At 44.7% G+C, this 17,447-nt stretch overlaps 1 protein-coding gene across 5 annotated transcripts in view; it reads left to right on the forward strand.

Moving 5' to 3' along the window:
• Positions 1-10,668, forward strand: part of LOC135528381 (pleckstrin homology domain-containing family G member 5-like) — a 65,340-nt gene extending 54,672 nt beyond the window's left edge. For 4 of the 5 annotated variants that reach the window (XM_064957426.1, XM_064957428.1, XM_064957429.1 and 1 more), the window contains 10 exons: positions 1,726-1,917; positions 2,982-3,152; positions 4,046-4,141; positions 4,901-5,212; positions 5,569-5,856; positions 6,014-6,133; positions 6,361-6,493; positions 6,704-6,974; positions 7,154-8,266; positions 8,533-10,668. In XM_064957426.1, the coding sequence (XP_064813498.1) occupies positions 1,726-1,917; positions 2,982-3,152; positions 4,046-4,141; positions 4,901-5,212; positions 5,569-5,856; positions 6,014-6,133; positions 6,361-6,493; positions 6,704-6,974; positions 7,154-8,266; positions 8,533-8,542 (2,706 nt within the window). In that variant the 3' untranslated portion in view covers positions 8,543-10,668. Of the gene's footprint in view, positions 1-1,725; positions 1,918-2,981; positions 3,153-4,045; positions 4,142-4,900; positions 5,213-5,568; positions 5,857-6,013; positions 6,134-6,360; positions 6,494-6,703; positions 6,975-7,153; positions 8,271-8,532 lie in introns of those variants that run through there. The other variant, XM_064957427.1, reaches the window with a different exon arrangement.
• The last annotated feature ends 6,779 nt before the right edge of the window (positions 10,669-17,447 follow it).

Genomic DNA, 17,447 nt, shown 5'->3' on the forward strand with positions numbered 1-17,447 from the left:
CTGCAGTCAATGAGTCTCTAACCGAATGATGGTTTTTGTAATCTTTGACATGCCGCTGGTTTCAATGGTGAGTATTATACTACTTCCATTGTGTGAAACGTCAGGGAGTCTTTCCCTTACTGTATCTCTGTTAGAATTAAAGACTTGTACATCTATTTGCCAGTTTAGACAGTAAGTCTTGAAGTCACACTAGGGTATTGCAGTTGTTGGTAGCAAAGGCTAAGCCTACTTCTCTTTGGGTTGGTGGGCATAGTGCCGGGACTTTATTTTGTACCATAATGTATTGAAACTCATTATTTCAGAAATGTCCTGCAAATGACTGATACTGTGTCATTTTTAGTTTTGGTCAAATGTTCGTTATCATGCACTAATCTAAAAACCATGTTTCTAAAACGAGAATCACATTTTTCTCACCTACCATGCTCTGTGTATCTGTTGCCAGAGCATTACCACGCTAAGCTAATAGGAATTTAGCCTCTCTAGTCTAGCCCAATGAGATACTGTCACGAGCACAGAGTCTCTCTCTCTGTCGGTCCACTTCCTGCACCTGTGTCCTTGTCCTCTTGGCTGAGATCCCCCAGAAATCCCCCTGGTCAGAGCTGGATGAGAGACCACACTGTTTGCTCCACTGAAGCACTTAAATCTAAATATAGTGGATGCTTCAGTCATTTGTTACGCTCGATCTTATCCCACTTTGATACGAAAACAGAGGAGGAAAACTTCCTCCGATATGAAGCAACAGTTTATATGACTTTGGATAGGAGGAGAGGGTTGTACTGTACTACAAAGATTGGTCGAAACGGGGTTCTTGCATGAAAGCCTTTCTCTCTCTGAGAGGGAGGGAGGGAGGGAGAGAGGGAGGGAGAGAGGGAGAGAGGGGGGGAGAGAGAGACCCCTTTCCATCTGACAGTTTGTTTACCACTGCTCAATGCCAACCAGCCTCTTTTGTGTGCATTCTCACTGCGGAGACCTTATCCTCTGCCTATGATTTGTTAGCCACCCAGAATGACTTGACAGGGAAATAGTTGTGATTGAGAGCAGTGGATAAGAAAGCAGCAGTCAATACCATGGAATTGATGTTCCTTTCTACTCTGACATAAACTGAACACGGGTCAATGGCCTAGCGACTCCCTAGTCCCCACTAGCAGATTACACTGCACGGACACACTGTCTCTCTCTGATGGCAAAAAAACAACAACTGTATCCTCAGATACTGAGGCCCATGTTTGTTTTGGTTTCCCAGCCGGACAATGCTCGTGAATTGGATTGTATGTATGAGGCGGGAGGGCTTGCTTGCTCGCAGGGTAGCAATAGTGATGGAGCAATGCAGTGGATTGATTCCAGCCATCCGCCGGTTCTTATGGAACAGCGTCTTCTCCCCCCCCCCCCTCTTTCTTTCCTCTGAGGTAATTAGTGTTCCATCTCAGGAAGTGGCATTCCTTCCCTGTGGTCCTGTTTGTGTCTGAACGACAGTTAGGATGTTAGGATTGCTTTAACAGCTCTCCTGCTGATGTCATCATCACTTTAAAAAAAATCCCTCTGTTTCCTGTTTATTCTCCTCGTGTATTTGACTTTTTTCCCCTCCCGTCTTTGCTCCTCTCCTTTCGCATGAGTTGCTATACTTCTTACCGCCTCTTGTTTCTCTTTCTGTTTCGCTTTCTCTCGCTCTTCATGGTGACTTCATGTAAACCCGCTCTTAACACGGGTCTCTCCTGGTTCTTGCAGGGTCAGGCACGTCGCAGGAAGAACATAACGGAGTTCCTTGGGGACGCCAGCATCCCGTCTCCGGACTCCCTGACCGCACTGAGCGGCTCTCTGCCCAGTGTGGGGGCTGGACCGGACAGCTGGAAGAACCGCGCCGCCAGCCGCTTCTCTGGCTTCTTTAGCTCCAACACTGGAGCAGGGGCCTTTGGCAAGGTGAGGGGTGAAGGCCTGGTCCGGCCCGTCAGAGGGGAAACCTTATCAGCTAGTAGAGTGAGGGAGGTGGTGTGTTTGTGCGCGCAAAGCGTGTGCGTGGTACGGGGTTCAAAGGCCATATCCACTCAGCTCCCAGTGAGATCACATCCCTCCTCTCCAAAGCCTCTGAATAGGCTCACACAGCAACCTTCCACTCAACAAATACATTAAGTAGTTGTGGTGGAAGTGACCGATAAGAACAAAGGATTAACATGTTTTGAGGAATGTCTATTCAAGACCCTACTGCGATAATAACATTCCACACACAAGAATGGGAAAAAAATAAGATGCAAAAATACAAAATGGCAATAATCCTTCACTTTTATCTCTTAAGCGAACAAAGCACACACACACACACGTACATTGTCCGCGCTCCCCTGAGGTCATACACTGCACAGCAGATGTCAGAGGGAGACCGTGTCTGTCACTCACCTGTCAGCTCCCAGGTCATCTCTATTCACCGTGGCCAATGGCCATCATCTTTAACCCTGTCAGTGGCAGGGCTGGGTGGGGGACCGCGGAGACCTGCCCCCTCTCCACAAAGCAAGGGTGAACCAGGGTCAAACAACCAAATCCTGTATCCCCTTCAGGGGACAGGTCCCCAAAGCACAGTTAGCATCTCCCGCCCCCTTACCCAGCTCCTCTATTGTCCAAGTGATCTCAATGCACTGAGCTCATTTTCATACGTACACATAAGGCTGCCCTGGCAGGACAATAGTCTGGGTAGCTGTTAAGATTGAAGAATTCAGTGGACTCTGAGGGTTATGCTTATGCAGGAGGTCAATCTGTTTTCTTTAAGACAATAATAACCTCTATCGTAAGACAGTTAAAGTCACTGTTCCTGCCTCTCCCCTTCCTAAAGTAATACTTGATTATTAATTTTTTTAACCTTTGATTTAATACTGACCTTGTGATTTCCTCTAAAGGTGCTGTACATGTGAATTACGTTCGAATGAAGCAGGAATACTTAATTTGCCCAGGAGCTGTGGTTAATGACACGTATGGGTTTTTCCCCATTCTATTAGGAGGTGGACCGCATGGAGCAGCTCCAGAATAAGCTGCAGTCGTACACTCTGTTTGGCCTTCCCAAGGTTCCTCCTCAGCTCTCCTTCCATCACGACTCCTGGGAGGAGGAAGAGGAGGAGACCAGCTTCACCCTGGAGGACAGCTGGACACAGTTACTCGACAACCATGAGGTACGGTAACGGGAACACACACACACGCGAATACAAGCACGCACCAAAACAAACTCACCGAAACACACACTCATTCACTGACATACAAATACCTAATACCTATTTTTTTTTTACTTAAAAATTGCACTGTTGGTTAGGGCCTGTAACTAAGCATTTCACTGAAAGGTCTACACCTGTTGTATTCAGCGCACGTGACAAATCAACTTTGATATGATCGCATGCATGTAGCTACTCCCGTATTAAGTCAAAAACTGTTCACAATCCGTTCCTGCTTTGGCCTGACAATCTCCCGCCCATCCAGTCTGGTGTTTCCCAGCAGCAGGGCGGATAACGTTTACAGCCAGCGTTGTACAGCTGTTTATTAAGGTTAATATGGAGTTGTATAAACGTTACCAGATCAATCGTGTCCGTCTCTCTTTCCTGGGCAGAACTCACACCCTTAGAGGATGGGCTCAGGCAAGATAGACCGATGTCTGTGTGTGATAAGATGCTGTGTGATTGGGGATCGGCAGTTCAGTCACACTCCAACTCAATCAGTGTTTGACTGAGCTCAGTCCTGATGGTGTCATTTGTTTTGTGACCAGACATGTAGCAGTAAAGCTGTTACCTCATGAGTCTGTCTCGTGCCGTGTGTTATTAGACATGGCTTATGGCTTTTACCCTATGAGTGTGTGTGTGTGTGTGTTGCTACTTTTATATGTTCAGACCTGTGTAAGGCTGTTAACTCATGAACGTGGAGGGGGGAGGGAGGGGGGGTGGTGGTGGTGGTGTGTGTGTGTGTATTGTGTTCTTATGTGTAACTCGTGGATAGGGGAGTGTGTCGTCGTGTGTTCACATGGATGTGTATGAGGCCATTAACTCATGAGTGTGTTTTTGGTTCTGTGTGCTTCCAGACGTTGACCAGACGCCAGTTCCATCAGCAGGAGGCGATCTGGGAGCTCCTGCACACCGAGGCCACCTACATCAAGAAACTACGAGTCATCACTGACGTAAGTGCCCTTTTACAAAGTAATTGCTTCTCTCCCTTACACACGTGTACCTCCTTGATCATTTTTTGGAAGATCAACATAAGCCTCTATGTCAAGTCCAAAGGAACTACTTCAATGAATCCTGCTAAGAGTTTTAGTTTGGTTCGGTGTGCTCTCTGAGTGCCGTTAGTGGCACGTATGCAGCGAGTGTACAAAACGTGCTCTTTCCGTGACCGACTGACCAGGGGAATCCAGGTGAAAGCCAGGATCTCGTATTGATCTCACTTGAGCCAGTGTAGATGAAGGGGAGGCGACTGGGTTAAAGAAGGATTTTTTTAAAGCCCCGAGTTGTGTTTCTGTGCCATTCAGATGGTGAATGAGCAAGACCAAAGAGTTTAAGTGCCTTTTGAACAGGATATGGTAGTAGGTGCCAGGCGCACCGGTTTGAGTGTGTCAGGCTGCAACGCTGCTGTGTTTTCGGGCTCAACAGTTTCCCGTGTGTATCTAGAATGGATCGACATCCAGCCAACTTCACACAACTGTGGGAAGAATTGGAGTCAACATGGGACAGCATCCCTGTGGAACGTTTTCGACACCTTGTCGTCCATGCCCCATGACAAATTGAGGCTTTTCTCAGGGCAAAATGGGTTGCAACTCAATATTAGGAAGGTGTTCCTAATGTATTGTACACTCAGAGTAGGTTGGCTATCTCTAGTGCAGTACTTTCCTATCAGATGTCCCATATTGCAACCTGTTCTCCCATGTCCTCTCTTCCTCCAGTTGTTCCTGTGTGGGCTGTTGAACCTGCAGGAGAGTGGTCTGCTGACGGAGGTGGAGCCTGCGCGACTCTTCAGTAACATCCAGGACATTGTGCGTCTGCACACGGCCCTGTGGAACCAGGTGATGCTTCCTGCCCTGGAGATGGCCCGGCAGGCCAGAACCCTCCTCAACCCGACAGACCTCCACCACGGCTTCAGGACGATTGGCTCCAGGTTTAAGCCCTACATCCGCTACTGTATGGAGGAGGAGGCCAGTATGGAGTACATGAGGTCACTGCTCAGGGACAACGAGCTCTTCAGGATCTACGTCACGGTGAGTCGCAGTCCGCCTGTCCTCCCGATCTCTCTCTCTCTGTCTCTCTCTCTGTCTCTCTCTCTCTCTGTCTCTCTCTCTCTGTCTCTCTCTCTCTCTCTCTCTGTCTCTCTCTCTGTCTCTCTCTCTCTGTCTCTCTCTCTGTCTCTCTCTCTCTGTGTGTGTCTCTCACTGATGGTGTCAAGTTAAACAACTGCCCACCAAATACCATTTACTCATCTCACAAATACAGCACAGTCAACCAATATCAGATACCACTGTTACGTTCTACATAGCACTTTTCAGTGTTGTTCATTTAAGTTCCTAGCCACATTTCCTTTAACCTCTAACTCCTGGTCTCTCTCTCCCCTGCGCAGTGGGCTGAGACCCATAAGCAGTGTAACCGGCTGAAGCTGGCTGACATGCTGGCCAAGCCCCACCAGAGACTCACCAAGTATCCCCTACTGCTGAAGGCTGTTCTCAAGAAGACTGACGACTCGTCGTCCCGCGACGCCGTCGGCGGCATGGTGGCGTGGGTGGAGGGCTTCATCAACAGCGTGGACTCCCAGATGCGCCAGCGGGAGGAGCAGCAGAAGCTAGCCGCCATCTCTGGACGCATCGACTCCTACGAAGCAGTGGAGGCGAGCAGCGAGGAGTTGGAGAAGGTGGGCACTCACCACACTCAGGGCTGGCGTGCTGGGTATACCGGTGCAAGTCTACTGCTAGACGAGAATCTCTATAGAATTAGATTTTTAGTCCGGGTTGAAATTGTGTTTCTGCTTGGTGTGTAACTCTTCTTCTTCTTCTTGTCTCTCTCCTTAGATCCTGCGTGAGTTTAACCGCTTCGACCTAATGGCTCCTATGAGAGGCACATCACCAGAGGAGACCAGACAGCTCCATTTGGAGGCGGCCCTGCGCATGAAGGAGGGCAAAGACAGCAGGGTAAGTGTCTGGCTGGGCTACTTTGTAACTGCTTTTACCTCATTATAACTGTCGCAGGCTGAGAACTACCCATGGTCATTGTGATGGAATATGTCAATGACCAGGGTGATTGGGGAGCAAATTGCTTTCATAGTATTTACTTATTTGATTTAGCCTAGTTTATTGTACTAGAATGATGACAAGTGACCTGAAATTGACCTGGAAGCAATTCCCCATCCTTCCCACAGATGGAGGTGTACTGCTTCCTGTTCACAGACCTGCTGCTCATCACCAAACCAGTGAAGAGGTTAGAGAAGGTCAAGGTGATCAGACAGCCCCTCCTCATCCACAATGTTGTCTGCAAGGAACTCAAGGACCCTGGTGAGTAGCAGCATGCCGCTACATTTAAACCGGGGTTCAGGGTATTTGTTTTCTTTCACATACTTCAGCTGTGCTTAATTAAGCACGTCTGGCACAGTGGAACCACTAGACAAGTCCTGAAAGGGATATTCCTTCCCACCTGGCACTGCAGACAGGCTCACGCAAATGCTTGAGAAACGCGTTTTGATTAGCTGTTCTCTCTTACTATAGGCTCCTTCATTCTCATCTACCTCAATGAGTTCAAGAGCGCGGTGGCAGCCTACACTTTCCAGGCCAACAGCGCCGCCCAGGGGCGAAGCTGGGTTGACGCCATCTGCAACGTTCAGAACCAGCTCCAGAGAATGCGGACTGAGGAGGTTCTCAGGCAGCAGGTCACCCTACAGCGCCGTCTATGCGGAGAGGAAGAGGAGGAGGAAAACAAGAGCAGCAACTCCACTTCCAGCTCCCCCTGCATGAGGAACAAAGATCAGCAGGGACCAAGGTACAAACCCAAACAACGACTGAGACATCGTAGAGCTTCATTCTTCTATAAGGACACTGTAGATGTTGATCGGATCTGTGCAAAGATTATTTAATGTAAACATGATCATTTATTGTTAGTGTTTTATATTACTAGAACCATTCTCATCAGTCTAACATTTTGGTCTCTTTCTCTTCCAGTCATTCGGATTGCTCCACAGAGACCCTGTCAGTCATGGACATAGGAGAGGATTCAGGGGAGCACCAAAACCCCTCAGCCACAAGCATAGACTCAGGAGGACCCTTAGAGAAGAGCCTAGACTCGGGCACAGTTACCCCACCTACTGGGCCTGAGCCCCTGCACTGCAACCCTGCCAGCCCCCAGGACAATCTCGCCGACCGGGACCCTGAGCCAGAGCAGGAGGGCGTTATGGAGGGAGGGGAGGTTGAGCTGGAGCCTCAGTGTCGCTCTCTGTCCATGGACAGTGCCTACGGTACCCTCTCCCCAGAGTCCCTACTGAGAGAGCTAGACCTGCAGACACGACCAGGCCAGAGCAAGGGAGAGGAGACTGAAGAGGAGGGAGGGATAGAGGGACACGAGGTGGGGGTGGAGGTGGAAATGGAGAGCGAAAAGGTGGTAATGAAACTGATGGATGAGGAAGTGGAGAAGGAAGAGGAGGATTCAACCTCTGTTCGTTCCCAGCTGTCAGTGGTTCAGTCTTTGAAGCCTCGGCGACGCCCCCCGGTTACGGCCCGCCTCCGCTGCCTCCAGAGCCTGAACATCAAGTCCCTTTCAGAGGACAACCTTCTGCGGCGTTTCCGTGACAGCGCCCCTGTCTCCCGGATACAAACCCACAGCCTTACAGCCCAGGACCAATCAGAACACAGGAGCGAGAGGGCGGAATGCCTGGTCCACAGTAAGAGCCTATCAGCCCAAGACCTTACTGGGCTGTTTAAGACTGACCAAGACTCAGAGCCTGAGTATGAGGACTTCCTCAGTATGAGCATGCCTTCTGGTAAGCTCTGTGACACCCTGAGGAAGGCGGAGGCCCGGCAGGTCCAGAGGGCTCTGGCTGCAGCTGAGGCCTGTGAAGGCAGCAATAGCCAGGCTGACTGCAGCAGCTCAGATGGGGAGACGGTGGTGGCGCCCTCTGGAGGACACGGGGGGAAGTGCAGTGAGTCGTTCACAGCCGGTTGCCCAGAGAAGCAGTCATCGCCCAAAAGAAGGAAGACCCATCAGCACAAGAAGCTGACCCTAGCCCAGCTCTATAGGATACGCACCACCCTAGTGCTCAACTCTACTCTCACTGCGTCGTAAGTCACAGCTCACTTCATACATGGGTATCATGTCTATACACCTGGATGTGCTCTTTGGGCTTCCATGTGTTCTACTAAATTCTGCCAAGTTGACACTATGCAAGCTATGGTTATTAACAATCACTACCAAAGTAGAAACCACAGAGGAACTCTTTCAGCCAAAGTTCTAATAAAGAAATGATCTTCAGGATAATGTCTTTTACTCTATACAATATCAAAGGCCTTGTGGTAATCGATCTCTGTTGTGTGTTTTCTGTTTCTAGGGAGGTGTAACCACTCTGGCAGTCAACCAACCAACTAGTGGCAACCTGACCACAAAGAGGAACCACACTCTATGGAGTCTGCGTAGAGGGGACTGAATTCCTTGTGACACAAATGCACTCTCTCAAGCTGCCTTCTCCCTTTCCATTGCCTGTTGGACAGTGTCTGCTGCACGGTTTTGCAATCGGACAATAAGAATATTCTTTTGATGTTGCATTTGGTTTCAGTTTATTGTGTGGGATGGGAGGGAAAAGGCAAAGAGACATTTAACTGCTTGCACTTTTTAACGGATGGACAGAGCGCCGAGGGGAGCTGAGGCTGGGACCTTTGGGTGGACAGTGGACTGGACAGTTACTGGTGTAGGGTAACACCCTATCGGACTCCCCTCTAAAAAGAGACTGAAAGAGGGGTCGTCCAGGCATAGATCTGCCTGCTTCTCTCTGCAATGGACCGGAGTGGATCAGAGAAGATCTAGGAAATGCTTGGGTGGGCCAAACACTCTTAACTCTTAAAGATGCACTCCGGGATCCAAATTCATAACATATTGCACAAATTGGGTTCATGACATATCACACGAATTGCAACATTCGAATGATATATAAATTGCAAAATGTGTAATATATGACGAGATGGATGACACAGTAGACAATTGGATGACGTAGTACTCAAAAAATGTGGAGCGCTTTTGGCTCATGAGCACCACTTTCAAAACTACTGGCTGAAATTATGCAAAAGTTGGAGAACGCACCTTTAAGTAATTACAAGAAAAGAAAAGGGCACAATGTCTGAAAAGAATTGCTCTCTAAAATGTGTTTGGTGATTTGCAGCAACTAGGATGGCCTGGTATATGTTCTACTCCTGGTTTGCTTTGATGAAAACAATTAAATGTTGCACAATTGTATCTTTTGTTCAATAGACTAATCACTAAGGGGATGACTTTACATTCACAATGCACACTTAGAATGAGTTGTGCGTGTGAGTGTGTGTCTGTCTGGGTGTGTGTTGTGGGTGTGTCTGTATGTGAACGATACATTGTCTTAAACTCCTGATTGAATCAAAATGATTTCTGTCATGGTGTTCATCCTCTTTGAGTGACATACCCAATGATGTTAAGACCTAAGTACCAAGTAGATGTCAAACCAAAGGTATACACAACAAAATACAGTGTTCAAGTAACAGCCACATATTGCGTCATCAACTGCTGTGTATTTTCAAACGTACAGAGCCGACTATTTATTTTCAAAATTGCCGCATCTAAGCATTAGAATAGACCGAGTAAATTCTGGCCTTTTTTTTTTTTTTTACATTTTCTACTGTGCTGGTGCAATTTGTCAGTCAGTAGTGGTGGTATGATTTAACTACAAAGACTAAGATAATGATATGGCTTCCTGTTCTTCAGTGTTTAGGAGCAGAAAGATGAACCCTTGGTTATTAGGTGGAATGGAGTTGTTTTGGGGAAACGTAACTACACTAAATGTAGAAAGATTTCAGCATGCACTTACAACCTGCAACCTACATGGAACAAATGCACGGTAGAATGTGGTGATATGTAAAAGAGCAGTCTGTACACACACACAAAAATACTATTCCATGTAACAATGAGCTTGGAACACCTTTTGAGGCGTTGCACATTTTGTGTTGCTTTAAATGTAACACATTAACGCAATACAGTAACTTAAAGAGACTGAACAACGGTTTGGGGTTGCATATGATTTGTGAATCAGTTTTCTTTGAATGTCTTTCTGTCCACACTAACGGGAACAGTGATTTGGCGGGAGCATTGACCACCATAGTACATTGACATGGTCAAACTGACGTTCAGCTTGTGTTTTATTGATTGATTTAATATGCGTTCTCTCAACCCCTCCTCCTTGTCAAATATTGCCCAAACCAAATAGTTTAACATTTGTTGACTTCACCAGTTTTTGTTTATTTGTAATATTTATTAAGCTTGCCATGTTTTATATATAAAATATTGTTTATATTGTTTGATTTCATGACTTGTACATTTTGTGTTGGTGTACACTTAATGTTTTTCGTATCAGGCATGATGATTCTGCTATGAACCAAAACTATTTGAACTCCCTTTCAGGAATGTCTCTTAAGTGTCTTACCAAATAAAAAAGAAAAGCATCAAACATTTTGCTTTAGAGTACATTGTGTGTAGTGAAGTACACCATGGATATTACCTATTTTTTTATTTATTTTATTTTTACAGGGCGGTAAGTAGCCTAGCGGTTAGAGAGGTTGAGCAAGTAAGCACAAGGTCAGTCGTTTGAATCCTGAGCTGACAAGGTGAAAAATCTGTCTGTGCCTTTGAGCAAGGCACTTGACCCTAGTTGGTCCAGGGTCGCCGTTGATAATGGCAGACCCGGGTCGTGACCCAAATCTCTGACGGTGTCTCAGGGAGAGTGGGATATGCAAAAGACACATTTCCAATTCACATGTGTATGTTAAAAAGGACAAATATAAGCACCCACAAAATTATTATTATTATATCACTTAATAAATGTGCATTTTTAACCACAAAATAGGAGTCTGACTTATGTTGTTAATGAACAGTAATGGGTGAGCTGTGTCTCAAATGTCTGAAATGGAGTCAAATCACAGCCTCGTGTACCTGGACGAGCAAGTAACTTCACATGTATTTATTGTGAACTGCCAGCAGATGGCATTAAGAATCTTTGTGGTGCTACGTTATGCAGTGCCTTCGGAAAGTATTCACACCCCTTCACTTGTTACAGCCTGAATTAAAACATTTAGATTTTTGGTCACTGGCCTACACACAATACCACATAATGTCCAGGTGGAATTATCTTTTTAGAATTTTTTTACTAATTCAATCTGATAAGTCTTGAATCAAGTTCTCATACCCTTTATGTCAAACCTAAATAAATTCAGGAGTAAGAATGCACTTAACAAGTCAAATAAGTTGCTTGGATATTTAACATGATTTTTGAATGACAACCTCAATTCTGTACCCCATACATACAATTATCTGTAAGGTCCCTGTTGAGCAGTGAATTTCAAACACAGATTGAACCACAAAGACCAAGGTGGTCTTCCAATGCCTCGCAAAGAATGGCACCTATTGATAGATTTATTTATTATTTTTGTTTTGGGGGGGGGGGTCAACAGGGCACTAAAGCAATAATGCTAAAAATTTGCCAAAGTAATTCACTTTTTGTCCTGAATACAAATTCTTATGTTTGGGGAAAATGCAATACATCGCATTACTGAGTACCACTCCATGTTTTCAAGCATAGTGGTGGATGCATCATGTTATGAGTATGCTTGTAATTATGCTTAATCATTAAGGACTGGGGAGTTTTTCAGATTTTTCAGGATAAAAAAGAAACCGAATGGAGTTAATTAAGCACAGGCAAAATCCTAGAGGAAGGCAAATTCCCTGGTTCAGTCTACTTTCTACCAGACACTGAGAGATGAATTCACCTTTCAGCAGGACAATAACCTAAAACACAAGGCCAAATCTACACTGGAGTTTCTTACCAACAAGACAATTCATGTGGCTGAGTTGCAGTTTTGACTAAAATCTGCTTGAACATCTATGGCCAGACTTGAAAATGGTTGTCTAGCAACGATCAACAACCAATTTGACAAAGCTTGAAGAATTTTGAAAATAATAATAGGCAAATATTGTACAATCCAGGTGTGCAAAGCTCTTCGAGACTTACCCAGAATGACTCTCAGCTGTAATCTCTGCCAAACGTGATTCTGACATGTATTGACTCATGGGTGTGAATACTCATGAAAATTAAATATTTCTGGATTTCATTTTCAATACATTTGCAAAAATTTCGAAAACCATGTCTTCACTTTGTCCTTATTGGGTATTGTGTGTAGATGAGTAAAAAAATATATGTAATCAATTTTGAATTCAGGCTGTAACAACAAATTATGGAATAAGTCAAGGGGTATGAATACTTTCTGAAGGCACTGAACAAAAATATAAACGCAACAATTTCAAAGATTTTACTAAGTTACAATTCATATAAGGAAATCAGTCAATTGAAATATATTAATTAGGCCCTAATCTATGGATTTCACATGACTGGGCAGGGGTGCAGTGATGGGTGGGCCTGGGAGGGCATAGGCCCACCCACTGGGGAGCCAGGCCCAGCCATCAGAATGAGGTTTTCCCCACAAAAGGGCTTTATTACAGACAGAAATACTCCTCAGTTTCATCAGTTGTCCAGGTGACTGGTCTCAGACGATCCTGCAGGTGAAGAAGACGGATGTGGAGGTCCTGGGCTGGACTGGTTACACCTGGTCTGCAGTTTTGAAGCCGGTTGAACGTACTGCCAAATCCTCTAAAACGACATTGTATGGTAGAGAAATAATCCTAAAATTCTCTGGCAACAGATCTGGTGGACATTCCTGCAGTCAGCATGCCAATTGCACGCTCCCTCAAAACTTGAGACATCTGTGGCATTGTCTTGTGTGACAAAACTGCACATTTTAGAGTGGCCTTTTATTGTCCCCAGCACAAGGTAATGATCATGCTGTTTAATCAGCTTCTTGATATGCCACACCTATCAAGTGGATGGATTATCTTGGCAAAGCAGAAATCCTCACTAGCAGGGATGTAAACACATTTGTGCACAACATTTGAGAGAAATAAACTTGTTGTGCTTATGGAAAATGTCTGGGATCTTTTATTTCAGCTCATGAAACATGGGACCAACACTTTACATGTTACGTTTATATCTTTGTTCAGTGTATTGTGTTTGCATCATTCACCCACACTTTGACCTCTCGATACAGATCCAGTTAAGCATATGGTACATAACACAATACAACTTCTATTGAAGTACCCCTATACTTTTTATGAGGTGTACATCCAGTATTTTATTGCATGGATATGATATGCTGTACCCTTTACTACAACCTCTTGGATCCTCGTATTACGCAGAAGATCATCTCAAAGCCTCCGAATATGTTTTCAAAGTATAACTGATGTTGCCGTTTTCTACGGCTGGTGTGACAGGTTGAAGAAAGCGTTTGGATCTGTGGTGTTGCGTTAGCCTGGGTGCCAGTCTGTTTCTCTTGCTCTCTTGCCAACTCCTTAAGGAATGCTCGACAATAACAATGGAGTAGTGAAAAGCACTGATCTGGGACCAGGCCTAGATTCAATTAAATGAGATTAAATCTGTAGAGTGGAAGATACCTGCTGTAGTGCAGTTGAAAATTAAAGTCTATGTTCCTGTATTTGTGGAGACTGCATTGACGGTAAACGCTGCATATGTCAGCTCAATTGGAAATGACCTCAACAGTCAAATTGCGCTATAACACAGATCTTCCTCACTACGGATTGAATCTAGTCCTTGTTTAATAACCAAGACGTTCTTCTTTTATACTGGCTAGTCTTTACAGAGGCAACTCCTGCTGAACACTGCTGAACTCCTGATGAGGTAATGCTATATACATCTGGTTGACTGGACTCTCCTCTTCCTCAGAACTTCTCAGCTTTGAATAGTGGTTCACGGTCCATGCATATGGCAGACCTTCCAGAGGTATGGCAGGAAATGTGTAAGCCTACACACACACACACACACACACACACACACACACACACACACACACACACACACACACACACACACACACACACACACACACACACACACACACACTTCCAGGAAAGGCTGGTCCTGTCCTGTCTGTAGTGTGCGCAGACCAAGGTGTATTTACAGGTGATTATCAGCTAATCGGTGGATTACAGCATGTTGATTCCACACATGCCCCTAATCCGCATTGGAAAAGGCACCGTGGCCCCTCTGGGATTGTCCCTAGTCTTAATCTGATCCAGAATCCGGTTTGTCAGTGGGCAGTGGCCCCTCCCGTGCTCACATCTGGCCCTGTGGGATTTAATGTTGTAATCCTTGATTTTATTTCCAACATTTTATGCTTTAGCGCTGATACACTGGACTTTAATTATTGAAATGCAGCTTTCATTTTGAACCACAAAGTAATTAAACAACCCCAGCTAAGTAAACCCATCTTCATATGTTGTGGTTGTGGTACACTGCTTGTAGTAGTCTATGGTGGCTTGGCTGCTCTCTGGACACAGTACTCTGGTGTGCTCGTCTTCACAATCACAAGTCTAAGGTGAAAGACATTGCATAGAAAGTGTTTAATGTAACTGCACTTTAATCAGGTTGGATTCTTTGATACTGTTGGTACAAAATGAATTTGTCGAGAAAATTAAATGTTTGAAAGAAGGCATTGTTACGCTTTCCTAAATTGGAGTAGTTTTTCTTCAATGTTGGAATAAGGATGAGATCCTTTTAAATGTACAGTATTACCATCCGGGTTGTTCTGTTTAGTTCCAAGCAGCTGGGGCATGTGAGCACTCCTCCCTGTGACAGATGTCAAAAAGCATCCTGCAAAAAATGTCAGATTAACACAAAGGGGCACTTTGTGCAAATCCCGATTATGGAGAGCACTTTCATTTATTAAACTCTGCCAATCCCTATGCTCTTTTGGAGCCGGGATTAAAATCAGGTAGACACCATTGTCTGACTAAACAATCCCATTTCTAAGCTCTCTCCCCCTCCCTCTCTCAGCCAGTTTTCTCTGGATGGTGTAACCCAGACCCAGGGCTGGCCGGTTGGCCGGATGTAGAGGCAGCAGGGGCTTAAATTATGGGTCGTCCGCTTGATAATACTGCCACCATCGATTCCCATTAATCAACATCATCCCCTTCAGAAGAGCTAGGTGGAGGGGTGGGGGGGGGATAAAGTGTTTACAAGGTCTGTGCTGTGAAAAGGCCCGCAGACAAGTGGCAGCCATATGGAGTGAATCACCATGCTAGGCATAGTGAACAGCTGCCCTCTATCAGAGTCAGCACAGCACCAATACACTGCCACCGCCACGCGTTGCCATTAGTTAGATAGAGACTGATTGACTTTCATGTTATTGGAGACTGGGAGGGCCACAGCTAGCTTAATATCTGCCCCCACGAGGCCCCTCAAGGCCCCGAAGTTTTAAACGACAGGTGATGGGTCACCCTCTGTGTATTTCCTGGTCTGGAATCTTTCTGGTCATACATCCCGGCCGGTAGACTAGCGATTAAGATGCGCTGGTTTGAATCCCTGAGCTGACTAGGTTCAAAATCTACGTGCCTTCCTCTGCCTTGAGGAAGGCACGTAGCCCTAATTGGTCCTGTAAGTCGCTCTGGATAAGGGCGTCTGCTAAATTACTCAAATGTAGATGTAAAATGGAATCCCCCAAATTACAGTTTAGGAAGTTAGGCTGAGAGCATATTGTTGAGAAAATGTTTTTTGGAGATATAGCTGTTTACCGCAATGTGAGTCTTTTCTTTTAAATTGTTTCCCCATAGCAATATGTTAACGTCAACCTATTTATGGATACAGTCTGTACAGACAAATTCTGCCTACTGTATATTAGGATGTGTGTCCTCAATACTGTGATTACATGTACTTTGAAAGAACTTTCCAAAATTGCTCCATAGTGTGAGCAAAGTAATTACATGATTGCTACTCATGATTTACCTTCCACACAGTGTATTTCAGTAATGGCAAAGTGATTAAATATGTTCTCAGCTTCTGTGTTGGTACTTTACAATACAAAGACATGACATATGTCAGTGGATCATCATTCTTGACCCTCATAAAAAGGGTGTTTTTCTAAAATGGCAGAGCATAAGGTTCACATTTTTTTTTCAAGATTAATAGGGACTAGGGCCTACTGCCCTCTATAATTGTATCAGTTTATAAGGAGCTTATTGTCATCTCAATATTGTATTTTTTTGTATGGTAAAACATATGAAATTGAAATCACAAGCATATTTCTTAATGAAATAGAAATTAATTTAAAGAGTAGCTCGCTACAAGTGGAGAAAAAGGGAGAGTGAGATTACTGGGGTAAATCAAACACATTTAATATTCAGAATGCATTGACACAATTAATCTGACATTGTGTTAAAGGATAATACCTTAACTGACACTAGCCATCCACTACACTGGGGCTCTGACTAAGCAGGATGGGCCCTTTTGCTGTGGGGTATGGTTACACACCCAAGTAAACAACCTGGTCTCAAAGCATTTCGTGTTATTCTGTACGTAAATCAAGACACTCCATTTAGTATGATATGATATGGTATGTAATGATTTGTGGATGCCCATCACCCATTTCGTGTGATATGTCACACATTTAAATGAGTATTATATCTTACGAATTTGCATAACATAATATGTTACAAATGTGGTTAGGTAAAGGGTTAGCTAAAAATGGTTAGGGTTAGTGGAAGGGTTAACTAACATGGTAAATAGTTGTAAAGTAGCTAAAAAGTAGTAAGTAGTTCCTAATTAGCTTAAATTGTCCTTGATGAGATTTGAACCTGCGAAGGTTGCTAGACGTTTGCGTTAGACATCCACCCTGATCAAACACCATTTTTGCGTTGAGTAACCACAATGGTGTAGTAAAAATACGTAAGTAGTACTACTTAAGTCGTTTTTTGGGGTATTTGTACTTTACTATTTCTATTTTTGACAACTTTTACTTCACCACATTCCTAAAAAAACAAAAAACGTTTTACTCCATACATTTTCCCTGACACCCAAAAGTACTCATAACATTTTGAATGCTTAGAAGGACAGGAAAATGGTCCAATTCAAACACTTATCAAGAGAACATCCCTGGCCATTCCTACTACCTCTGATCTGGCAAACTAACTAAACACAAATGCTTCATTTGTAAATTAGGAGGAATAATAGTCTGGGGCTGTTTTTTATGGTTTGGGCTAGGCCCCTTAGTTCCAGTGAAGAGAAATATCAACGCTACAGACATTCTACATGATTCTGTGCTTCCAACTTTGTGGCAACAGTTTGGAAAAGGACCCTTCCTGTTTCAGCATGACAATGCATCTGTACAC

The sequence above is a fragment of the Oncorhynchus masou genome, chromosome 33, assembly GCF_036934945.1.
Source record: "Oncorhynchus masou masou isolate Uvic2021 chromosome 33, UVic_Omas_1.1, whole genome shotgun sequence".
Taxonomy (NCBI): domain Eukaryota; kingdom Metazoa; phylum Chordata; class Actinopteri; order Salmoniformes; family Salmonidae; genus Oncorhynchus; species Oncorhynchus masou.